Genomic DNA, 12,311 nt, shown 5'->3' with positions numbered 1-12,311 from the left:
AATCTTCGCAGATGTGTTATTAAACGAGGATTATGTCATTTTGGCTATATGAGTTTGCTCAATGTCTGATTTCACATAGAACTACTGGTTTTCTGTCAATACGTTAATATACAGCCTATTATGATAATGCTGTCAATAAAAATGTGCAAAGAAAGAAGCTTTTAATAAATATTTTTTAACGTGCGTGCAGCGTGAATAAATCCAAACACCCCGTGACAGATTTAAGTTTCACTTTCGATCCGTGACCGACAGAGGAGCGTCTTGTCGGCAGGGATTTAAATCTTTAAAAATGTCTGGGACAAGAAAATCTAAAGATGCACACCATCAGAAAGGATATTCTCCAAGGCTGGATTTAGCATCAGGAAAACCATGATCGCACTTCTGCCAGCCAACGTTAACAGGTTGGTTTTCCTCGGGACGTTCTAAAACGCTTAACGTGAAAAAAGCTTTAAAACGCTTAAATGGCACTTTTACGTGCTTAATGTAGGCCTATGTACACAGTAGGCTACACACCTTAAGAAACCATTCTATGTGCAGATAAGCAGATGAACCCAGAATATGAACGCAACGCGTTTCTCCTATAGAAAGTCACGTAAAGCTTTTTCTTTAACGGTTTTCTATGGGAGGAAAATGCTTAACGTAGCCTATAATAAAACGCGTTGCGTTCATATTCTGGGCTCATCTGCTTTTCTGTAGGCTATATAGTACCGTATGCTTTATTAATAAGGTGTGTACAGAATTTGATCTTTTAATATAACAGTAACAGTTTTAGGACAAAGCCGTTAAGCGTTTTTCACGTTAAGCGTTTTAGAATGTATTTTATCCGCGCAGACAATTTGAAAAGACTCAAACGGACACAGGCCGAGTGAAAGACTGGATTTTGTTTTTTTCGATCAGGTATGGGTACAAGTGATTTCAAAACATTTCAGCCGGTTCTAATTTGATTTTTGGATACTGTGAACACGTTTAGCTAAAAAGACTGCGGCTCCAGTTTAGCGTTTATTGTTTCTGCAGTTAAAAAGACAAAGTTGACAATCCTGGCCATACTTTCGTTATTTTAATAATTTCTTTATTTTTATTTAATTAATTGATCACTCAGGGTGATCTAATTTAACTATTTGTGACTTGTGTTTTGAATATTTGTTCCCCTGCACTTTAGGCATTTTGCACACATTTGTTCTGCTTCTTGTGACTTGATTCTGACTTATTTAGTTTTGTATTTTTATTTATTATAAATGTATATTGTGTTCTTAATTGTTGATTATTTTTCAGTGCATCGATGTTGCGCTGTAGGCCTACTTAGAGCATGCTCGTACAGGCAATTCAGCCGATTTAATTTGATTTGCATGTGAAATGCAAATCCTATCTGCAGTGTGGCCTTTCTGTAGTTATTTATGTTATTTCTTAGTTTTATTGATCCAAAATGTTTTTATACATTTTCTTCTATATCTTTGTGTGATGTTCTGTACATCACGGCTTTAAAATGTTAAAGCCCCGCCCCCTCCCCAACACCACACACATGATTCGACTATTAGTCGACTATAGGCAGGACTTGACGAATCTGATTCGACTATAAAAATCCTTAGTCGGGGACACCCCTAAACTGCAGTGCATCTGGTGTAGACGCATATCAACGTGAAAATTCAAAGTCCTACCTGTTTGATCCTGCAGAGATCTTCCACAGCCTTCCCACAAAGGAATATCATTGATGTGACTTTATTCTGACAGAAAACAGAGCAAAGGTTATATAAATCAATTGCTGTTTATGGCCACATGTATTAAAATGAGGAAATTACAAAAAACAAAAACTAGAAAATTGTCAAGCCAAAATACCATATCTGAAGGTTTTATGTACTTTGAACACTTCATTAAGTGTATATACAGAATTGCCAGCAGAGTATTATTAATATACTGACTGACAAAGAACAGACAGACAAACAGAAAGAACAACTGTTCGCAAACTCACTCCAATGTCACGAGAGTTGTCAACATGGATAGAGACATATGACGCATTGATGCCTTTCACGCAGCTTATAGTGATGCTCTTTGTTTTGTTCTTATCTTCATCTCCAGACTCCCAGAACGTCTCAGTGGAGCCATCAGTCAGGCTGCCAATCATGGCTGGTCGACTGGATGTTTTAATGTCCACCACGCTAGTCAGATCTTTCAGACAGGTCATCACACAAAGTTCCTGCAATATATGTCAAATGTAAACCTTGAATGCAATATAAGGTGTTTTAGATAAAAAACAAAACAAATGTAAAGGCAACAGGGAAAAAAAGTCTGATGAAGTTGATGAAAATATTCCCACCTGACTGATTGCTTCGTATCCCGACTGTACGCTGATGTTAAAACTCTCTTCACTGTCCCCATCGTCTGATTTGGACAGGATGTTGTTGATGTGGTGAAATACATTACTCTGGTGCAGGAACTGATGATCTGACTGTTTGAATTTAAGGCTCCAACACCTAGTGAAACAGCAAAAAGTTACTAGATTTGTATATTTTTGAAGAAAATGTGAGTTGTGTAATGAGGCCGAGTTCTTTTAGCATGTTTATATGAGGTTGCTAGATTGTCATAGGCTGCTAATGGTGTTTCTATGCAGAGGCAGAAGATACCTCAGGGCCATCTGCTGAAGTGAGCTTCCACTGGGAAGAGACATCATAAGGTCGGAGATGGTTTGGAGTAGACGGTGGAAGGTGTGGGGCAGCGGGTGAGCCGCCTCTCCTGCGATGAGGATGTCAGACAGGGGGTGCTCGCAGACACCTAAATCCTTCTCCTGCAAGAAAGAAGGAAAACTGCCCCATGTCAGAAACCTTTTCATCACAAATGAACAGTGACTTATTAATAAACCATTGGAAGTGTTATCATCAGGTCACACCTGCTCAAGGTTCTCCTTGTTCCCTTTGTTCTCCTCATCCTCCTCTTCTTCCGTCTCAAAGGGAGACGGAGTCAGAGACGCCACAAAGTGCCACAGGATATCATGGAGGGAGGTGGTCTGGGTAACGTTACACAGCAGCCAATTAAAGGCCTAAGGAGGAAACACAGAACAAAAGGTTTAAGAGAAACTCGACAAGGATGTTTAACAGTGATTTCTTTCATAAAAAAAAAAAGAATTTAAAGCTGCAGTCCGCAGTTTTTCCTCTTTGTCGCCATCTCTGTTCGAAATCTGCAATTGCAGTCATTCGCGGAATTATTAACTCTACATGAGTAGTAGTTCGACACGGCACAGCGCGGATGAACACAATGTTTGAGGAGACTGTGCGGCTGTCAGTCACCGCGCCGGTGTGGATACTGGCATTCGCAATCACAGATTATTCTTTTTGGAAGTATGACCAACATAATAATTTTCACCGGAAAATGTCATCTGAACAAGTAAGAAACATCCACTTTTGTTCTGGTTCTGACATTGCAGTAAATCGTGCTGATTAAATCTAAAAATCGCTTATCATACGCAAAACCGTGCAAATTATACTTTGTTCTCAAATTGTTAATGTTAACAACGTCAGCATTGCGTGACTACATGTAATGTCCTTCCGATATGTATCCTTGTTTTCGCATGGGCCGGTTGCAGTCTATTTATTTCTTTAAGTTAGTCTCTCCGAAGTCCGAACGAAGTCTTTTGCATTTTACAGCGGGTGAATCTGTTGTCACTGGTGATTGTCGTTTGAACCTTTCTGGATCCGCCATCAAATTGATAAGTTTATTTATATCAAGTGGTGTGAGAAAAGGCTATAAATCTCTACCTCCAGCATCCTCACACGCAACATAGCCGACTAGCCGAGACTCCTTCTTTATGTGTAAAAAAGTTGACGTAATGATGCAAAGACATGCTCGAATCTCCCGCAGAAATCCACTAGTACCACTGGAATTAAAAACATTATTACAAGCTTACCGTTTTGAATCGAGCTAAGGCAAGCAGATAGTTTTGAACACTGGCTGGTTATGTATTTTCTCAAATATGTATTTTGGATCATTTTTAACCCCAAAAAAGCTACGGACTGCAGCTTTAATGACAGCTGATGATTTTCAGATTTTATTCATTTATGATTTTTCCCTGATTTTTCCAGGTTTTCCATGATTATTGGAACCCTCTCATTAATAGTTATTATTCAAAAGTTTGTCTATGCCTGAACAATTTGGGACAGGAAGAAGAGGAATGAAATTAGAAATTGAGGAATGTCTGAAAGAATATCGCTGACCTCCATGGCAAACACCCTGCAGGCTGATTTGCGGAGTGCATGCTTCATAGCCACCTCCAGGCCCTCTAGGTCATGATGCTGGATAACAAATGCCAACACGGGCCACTGGAAGTTCCTTTCACCTTTACTTAGAGAGCCATGGGCTGAGATCAGCCGAGACAACTCAGGAGAAGGGTGACGAAGCAGTGATGACCCAACTTCTGTAGAAACAAGAATATTTCACTTAGATTTTAAATATTTTATCTTAACTTAAGAGTATTGCAAATCATCGCAATACCACCATTTTAGAAAGTAAACTGTGTTAATATTTACAAATCAAATAAACAGTGGCATCTAATATTTCTGGTCAGCTATCACTTTTCCTGTACTGACAGTTTCAATGAATTCATTCCAAGCTATGACGATTCAAGTACTCAAACATTGCTTAAAAAAGTTATAGGTAAATATGGCAATATTTTAAGCTATGTATTACTGGTGCATATAATCAGTTTCAGCATTCTTGAAGCTTACACAGTAAATTATGGTAATACAGAGTCATTTGTAATTTTGTTTTACAAAGTGACACAACAGTACCTGCATCCCCACTGTGTACCCTGCGTCTCGGCACTGCTTTGACCCGTGCTGGGGAAGCTGAGTGCTGCTTATCATACTCAGAGGCAACCACTGAATATGACCGCTGGAATACTGTCCGTTTGGCTGTGTCACTGTCTGTGATTGGACTTGTCTCCAAACTAAAGAAACAAAGTAAAAAAAAAAAAAGAAGACATCTTACAGAAATAATAAGAATACCTGAAGCATAAAATCTTCATAGAAACTAGGTTACTAGAACATAGCACTTTGGGAGATGGGAAGCTTGTTACAGTACCTTGGGGGCATAGACTTCATGTTACTTCCTGGCTCTTCAAAAACATTGGGGCAGGCATCTGGGGTGACTGAGATGTAGGGAGCAGGGACTGACGTAGAACGCAGGTAACGCATCTCATCCTGAAACAGGTTGTCGTCTTGATAGGCCCCAAAGTTCTCAGTGTGTTGACTGCAAAAAGGATATTGATAAAAACTCAATACAATGCAGATTCAATACATTGAATTCCTACAATAAGGCTGCTCTTGGTCATGGTGATCAAGGTAAACACAATGTATTTACCGGGCTAGGGTTTGCAGATAGAGGCAGCCCATCTTGTTGGGCAGTTCCTCAGACACTCCCTCCTTGAGGCTGGGCAGGTGTGAGTGGAAGGGTTTGGGTGGGTGATGGCAAAGCAGGTTAGGCTCAGCGGCGCTGCTCAGAGACAGCAGGAACAGTGCATTGGCACGGATCACCTGGTGGGCCTCCATAGTTGGCAGAGCCCGTGGGGTTTTCACCTGTAGAGGTTTCTTTCTTGACTGCTTAACCTGATCCAAGAACCAACGGGTTAAACCCAAGGAAGATGTATACAGTGTTTTAGACATGCAATATTTACAAACATTATGTATTTTCCTACATTGGTAATGACAGGCATACCTTTTCTCTAGCAGCTGTTTGTTTTTCTCTCAGGTACTTCTCTCTACAACGGTCACACACCAGGTACCAGGTGCTTCCTCCAATTCCACCATCTCCACAGTTACCAGCCCAGCCTCCGCAGAAGTGACCAATACTGTTATAGCCCTGACCTCCAGCATATCGGCCACAACCTGAGAGAACACAATAAAGCACACTGATGAATGATCTCCATACGTCGGTCTTTTAACTTTCTGAATAATACCCAAGAATTCATGGCACTATACCTGGGTGGGCTTGTCTCATGTGGTACGTAACAGGGTATGGGTGAGACTCTCCACACAGCTCACAGATGGTATCCTTTTCTGGGCCTCCCATAGCTAACTGTGCCATCTCCCCAAAGAGGTTCCCCCTGGGACGCACCTCGGCTTTATCCTTCTTCTTCTTCTCTTTCTTGGTCTTCTTGCCATCCTTTTCATTCTCCTTCTTTTTAAGGATAGCACTGGATCCTGGACTTGGGAAAATCATGTTCTGTGTAGCCGCTTTTATGGTAGCCATGGATATGTCCTCCCAGAAAGCTACTAAGTGCTGGAGGGTGAGAGGCAAGATGGACTTAGACCTCATGGAGGAGTGGCTGGTCATCTCATAAGAGACTGCATCATTTTTTCCATCCTCGCACTTCTCAGGTAAAGGTGGTTCTTTCAGCATGGACAGAACCTTGTTCTTGTTGATGCTACCCATCTTGGAAATGTCTGGGCCATGTGGTGATATGTTGAACATGTTGAGGGCCGAGGAGATCTCCAGAGAGTGGCGGTTCTTTAGTTTGTTCTCCTTCTCGTCAAAACCCTGCTGGCAGCTAAGAGAATTACGGATGGGTGCATGTTCTTTGGTCAGCTCAGGGTTGAACTTGAGGAAGGAAGAGCATGCCATTGCATCATGTACTATGCCCTCATGCCACAGGAAAGCAGCAAAAACAGCACGAGCACATTCCGCAACAGAAGGTGACATGGCTTGCTTGGCGGGTTCAGTAGGACGCACGTTTTCACCTTTAAAGAGTGGCCCGGATTTGTCTTTTTTAGGTCTCACATGCCTGCTGGAGGTTTTACGGCTGACTTTGGGTGAAGAACGACTTTCAAGTTCCTCCTTGACCGGGGCTTTTCCAATACTGAAGTGGACCTTGGAGGAGCCCTCTTCAGCATTGTTCAACTCTGCATTCTCATCATTGGCTTCATCATTGGATAGCAAGGCGCTGGACCTACACACCTCCACCACTTCACTGTGGAGGTTTTCCTGAACTACATGGGGAGATGGGGCTCGGTTTTCAGCATTGCTGCTTCCTCCTTTGCTCTCTTTGGGTGAGACTTTTGGTTTGGGTGATGTAGACCTGCCCCTCAGAGGTTCCATGAGAGGAATCTTCTTCTTTCTAAGTGTGTCAGGGTCCAGCGTATAGGAGTCAGATTTGGATCTCTCACGGGGAGGGTCCAGGTGAGCTTTAGAAGAAGGACTTACTTTAGAGGGCAGGTTCTTATCATGAGGAGAGGATGAGCGTGGGGAACTGGTGCTGGATGGGCTAGATCTGCCAGAGGTGAGGGACTTTTGTTTTGGTGAGGAGGAACGGGAACCAGGGTTTGGAGACTCAGCCCTAAGGCCTGAGGTTCGGCCATCAGCTTTCAGGGCTTGTAGGGTGTTGTGGTTGGGGGAATGAGAGCGGCTGTGAGAGTCAGACCTCAGTTTGCCAGTGTCCGATTTGAGAATGAGGGCCTCGCTGGCAGACAGACTGTCATTGTTCTTGCTCTTCACCTGGTCAACAGATCGGCTAGAGTGACTGTCGGTTTTGGAGGATCGACTCTCTTGGCGATGCTTGCTGCCTGGAGACATAGACCGACTGGCCATGTTATCCCTGTCACCTGCGTATTATAACACCAACAGTTACCAATGCGCAACTCATTTATGCAGGGGGTAAGTCTTGTCAGGCCTTTTCACATATGTAGGGAGTAAGAAAAAAATCAAGACAATAAAATAATTATGGCACCTAAAAATAAAAGGTAAAAAATAACAACAGGAACTTAAGAAATGAAATGTAAAACAATAGATGTAAAAATAACATTGACAAGTATCCACTGAAATCCAAGAATTACCTTAAATTTGAATGTCTTTATACAAGAATTTAAGTAATTTTTAAGGTAGCACGATGCATAAATAACTGATGCAAATGGAAAGCACCCAGGTCATGTGAAATGTTTCGTCAAGCCTATAAAACGGTCCCCCATATATATTCCAAAGCACTGTACATACTCTGTTGCCATGCCTAAGAGGGGAAATAAATAGACTGTGGTAGAGAGGATGACATGAAACCCATCCCTGTAGTGAGTCTCCAGGGTGCTCCCAGGAGAAGACATGCATTACCCACCCTTTTGTCTGAGAACAAGAGATGATAGAGCGGTGCCAGGGCCGGTCGCACTGCTTTTGTGCACACGCTCACGTGAAGCAAGGCTGCATGATGAAGCATCTACAGCGGAAAACAGTGGCAAGGAAAGTAAGCAACAAGGCTTGAACCAAGGAAAACGATCAGAAAATGAGAAAGAGAGTGAGAGCCAATGAATGACGTAGAGTACTGGTATGAGAAAATGACTCTGGCCCTGTTTAAAACTGATATTAACATTTGTTTTGGGTGATCTAATCACAAGTGGACAGCCAAGAGATTTCAGTTTACACCTGGTATTTGCATGCATCTCAAATGCGTCTGTTACCTTACTACGCCAGTTGCTCTGTTCAGAAACCCAGTGAACAGGTAAAGCTGAATTTTAAGGCACCACAGGTGTCCTACATAAAGACCGTTTTAGAAAGTATGCATCTTAATTATGCAACTTCCAAAGAATCATTGTTCTAGATGAAATGAACTAATTTAATAATTGATTATCTTTAAAACGGATCTGAATCAACACTGAACTGAATTCATGAAACTAATTGTTTCTGTTTATCACTGTAAAGCTGCTTTGAAACAATCTGTATTGTATAATGTGCTACATAAATAAAGGTGACTTGACTATTAACTGGGTATTTTACATGATCTCTGTTACTGCAGAGAACTTCTGTTAAGTCATGTATATGTATGTATATATATATATTTTTTATATCAAATTTAATATTTCCTTAAAGACAGGTAGTTTACGATTTAAAACCATTGTTTGTGTGCAGTGAAGTAGTAGCAGGTCAGTTTACACGACTAATGCAATGTGGATTCTGACTACCTCCAAATCGGCTGACAAAAATGATATGCATTGCAACCCCATTAAAGCCGTGTAATTGGTGATCGGATCACCAGAGATGGATGTCAATACTAGGTGTTAACAGGGCCAGAGGAACATATAGGCCAGGGCACTAGAAAGATATATGAATCGAGAAAAAGCAACAAGAAGGACAGACACTGTGAGAGAGACAGAGACTGGTAGAAGCAGGGACAATGCTAAAACAAAACTGGGAATCAACCAGTGCAGGAAGGATGGCAGATAAGTCCGAATAAAATGGTTGAGTGATGAGTTGTAATGAATGTGGAAAGCAGATTAAGAGTATTCTGGCTGTGGAAATATTGAGACACTTTCAAATCCAAAAAACCCAATTTCATTTTCCTTATGCAGACATTAGTGCATTTTGAATTACACTTGGGGTTAAATGCAAAAGCACTGCATGGTTTTGATTGTGTGGACAGATTCCTGGACCTCTTGGTAACTGTTTTGCTAATGAATAATCAAATTAATCACTCTACATGTAAGCAAGCAAATAAAATTAAACTGCAATCAAGTCAACAGAAACATCTGACATGAAACATACTGTTAGTAGCAACAGTGGAAATACAAAAGATGAATTTAAATGTTATTCGGCCACTACAGTTTAAATGAGATGAGAAAGAAAAGAATCACCAATTCAAACATAGCAAGCAAGCGGGTGGACGCCGACAGAAAAGCAGGGGAAATAAGCCTGAACAGAACTCATCACAACCTAAGGGATACTAAACAATTAAGGGCTTAAGACAAGAACAAGCAGCACCTGTGTAAGCAAGCACCGCCACTACCTTATAGACGGACAGACTTACTCGGAAGCTGTGGATGCGGTTGAGGCTGCTGGGAAAGGGATTGTCCAAACACAAATGGGCTGTGGACAAGGGAAGAGGGAGGTTTGGCAGCTTGCTCAAATATGGAAGGAGTTGGGAGGAAAGGCCCAGACTGAACGGAATTCAGTATGGCACTCAGCCGGTCACCTGCAATGCGGAAGACAATGGGAGTGCTGTAGCTTATATGATCCTTAAAAGGAGCCATACAAACTCGCTAGTCAGTTTAACGCCCCACACAAGCACTCTCACTGGAAGTAATGGGGTGTGAGTGGGTCAGCTGAACCAACGTGAGGGGGAATAAGGAATGGGCGGGGGAGCCGTGGGTCAGGTTTTCATGAAACCTCATATCTGGAACATCCACATGGTCACAGATAAAGCATTGGCAGACAAAGCCAATGCAATGCTTTCATCCCTTTTATAGCGCAACTCTGGAAATTATTAGTTTTTTGTTCAAATTGTCTTATTATAAGTATTAAACATTTTATTTTCTAATAATTATAATCTAAAAAGTATTATATCATAAACATGATATCACTGAACTAATATTTTAGCTGAGTTGTTAAAAGTCAACATGAAAAGACTTCCGTGATGCATGTCCGGCAGGATATTCGGCAAAGAAAGAAAATGTAGAATGGGAATTGATTTTATCTATCAGGAACTGACTGGATCACAAAACGTAGGAATTTCATAAGAGAATGGAACATGATCAGAGTTTGCAGTGAATTCCGAGAAGGCCTTTTGACTGTTTCAGGTCAAGTTCACCCTTGAGAAAATGTCATGGTATCCCACTGGAAGTATCTTTTGTAATAATTTGTTAATCGGAAAATTTGCTGTATACTCTATTGTATTATATTAACATTACCAAATTACTCCATTTTTACATTATTGGCAGAATTGCAGACAGATAACTGTTTATCTAAGGTAACATTGGCCAAAAGAGCAAGATATTCAGTTCCGAAAAATTAGGAAGACATTTTTTCTTTGGAATATCGAGCAATGATGAATCAAGCGCAGTAAGACTAGGAATGTGCATTAAAGGGATTAATTAATGTTAATATTGACTTAAAAGTTGACTTTTAGTCAAGAAGCGTTTAGTTAAGCTTCATAGTTAGATGAACTTAGGTTAGGTCTTTTTATTCAGATGAACAAAGATTCAATGAGTATAAGAGATGATGAAGGACCCATCAGACAGCTGTCTATGGGTAACGCCACTAAGCAGTGGTGCATGAGAACAGTATGGTGGGTAAGACCCAGCTGCAGCACACAGAGTCTTGCCCATGCACACAATGATGCCTTCACACGCCACAGACGACAGCCAAGACACACAGCATGCAGAACACAATTACTCTGATTACGGAGCTGAATAAGAGCAAATGATTGTGTTTGCTTATTAATCATTTGGTGCATGTTTCATATATTCTATATTATTGCTAAAAACATCACATTTCAAGGCACAAGGGTCATACAGCACTTTAAAAAGAGAGAAGAGAGTTTGATGTCCAGTATATCCAAGCCTCCATGATGTTTCCATGACTTTTCCTGGTGTAAAATGTAATTTATAGATTTCTCTCTCAAAGATCAACTTCTAGCAGTATTTTTGAAAGTAGGAAAACTATAGTTCCTATATTAATTTGTGCATTACACACTACCATTCAAAAGTTTGGGATCAGTAAGATATTGTTTTTTTAAATAATACTTTTATTCAGCAAGGATGCATTAAATTGATCAAAAGTGACAGTAAAGACATTTACAATGTTACAAAACATTTTTGTTTCAAATAAATGCTCATGAACTGGTCAATGTTCTCCCAACTGTGCAAAAACTACCACTTTTTTATTTATTTATTTAAAAATACCCTACTAGGGACAGACAGTACTCAAACGGGACAGCAACGATCGATCATGAAAACAAATATCACAGAGACTTTTAAAAATATATGTATCTTTTTCTGATTGCAGCATTGTGGGTGGTACCTGAGGTCTGATTGGTTCACATTAGACATCATGCCAAACAAACTGGAGAACTAAAGTGAAACTAGGGCATTGAAAGTGCGCAGTGAATCCTGAAATCAGTTAAGTGCAATATGTGCAGTGCCAATCTGCCAAATACATCACATTATAATGAGAACACTATTGCATTAGAATATTCTAAATTCATTGTGCTTTAGTTTCCCGTGTTTTATCGTTGTTGTTACGGGAAGAGCGCATCCAAAACAGGAATTACACATTCAGACAAGGACGGACAAGTTCACGTGCGCATTGGTGACCTTTTGTGCACATGTAAGTTGTAATATTACTTTCTGATGTCTGAAGCAATTATATTTCACAATATTACAGTTTTGCTGTATTTTTAGCATTAGAGACTTTTTTCAAAAACATATAACCAACAACAAACTTTTGAATGACAGTGTATGAAAATAATCATTCTGTTCCACCTTTAATTTATTAAAGCCAAAAGGATTTTACCTGAAGAACAAGATAATTTCAAACATAAGGAACAAAGGAAGTTACTAAAAATTATAAAA

The 12,311-nt window shown here is 40.4% G+C and overlaps 1 protein-coding gene across 16 annotated transcripts in view; it reads right to left on the bottom strand.

The window, feature by feature from the left end:
• Window positions 1-12,311, bottom strand: part of mycbp2 (MYC binding protein 2) — a 138,456-nt gene that overhangs the window by 13,163 nt on the left and 112,982 nt on the right. For 12 of the 16 annotated variants that reach the window (XM_056252195.1, XM_056252200.1, XM_056252197.1 and 9 more), the window contains 13 exons: window positions 9,770-9,934; window positions 8,087-8,185; window positions 5,964-7,583; window positions 5,701-5,870; window positions 5,347-5,591; window positions 5,068-5,235; window positions 4,776-4,933; window positions 4,203-4,402; window positions 2,882-3,031; window positions 2,619-2,779; window positions 2,312-2,468; window positions 1,967-2,191; window positions 1,656-1,721 (listed from right to left, as the gene is read on the bottom strand). In XM_056252195.1, the coding sequence (XP_056108170.1) occupies window positions 1,656-1,721; window positions 1,967-2,191; window positions 2,312-2,468; window positions 2,619-2,779; window positions 2,882-3,031; window positions 4,203-4,402; window positions 4,776-4,933; window positions 5,068-5,235; window positions 5,347-5,591; window positions 5,701-5,870; window positions 5,964-7,583; window positions 8,087-8,185; window positions 9,770-9,934 (3,584 nt within the window). The remainder of the gene's footprint in view (window positions 1-1,655; window positions 1,722-1,966; window positions 2,192-2,311; window positions 2,469-2,618; window positions 2,780-2,881; window positions 3,032-4,202; window positions 4,403-4,775; window positions 4,934-5,067; window positions 5,236-5,346; window positions 5,592-5,700; window positions 5,871-5,963; window positions 7,584-8,086; window positions 8,186-9,769; window positions 9,935-12,311) is intronic. The other 4 variants (XM_056252205.1, XM_056252211.1, XM_056252198.1 and 1 more) reach the window with 3 other exon arrangements.

Source organism: Rhinichthys klamathensis, unplaced genomic scaffold, assembly GCF_029890125.1.
Source record: "Rhinichthys klamathensis goyatoka isolate OS25496 unplaced genomic scaffold, OSU_Roscu_1.1 h1tg000093l_1, whole genome shotgun sequence".
Lineage (NCBI taxonomy): Eukaryota > Metazoa > Chordata > Actinopteri > Cypriniformes > Leuciscidae > Rhinichthys > Rhinichthys klamathensis.
Note: the sequence above shows the minus strand (reverse complement) of the source record. Positions and strands in the feature narration are given on the sequence as shown.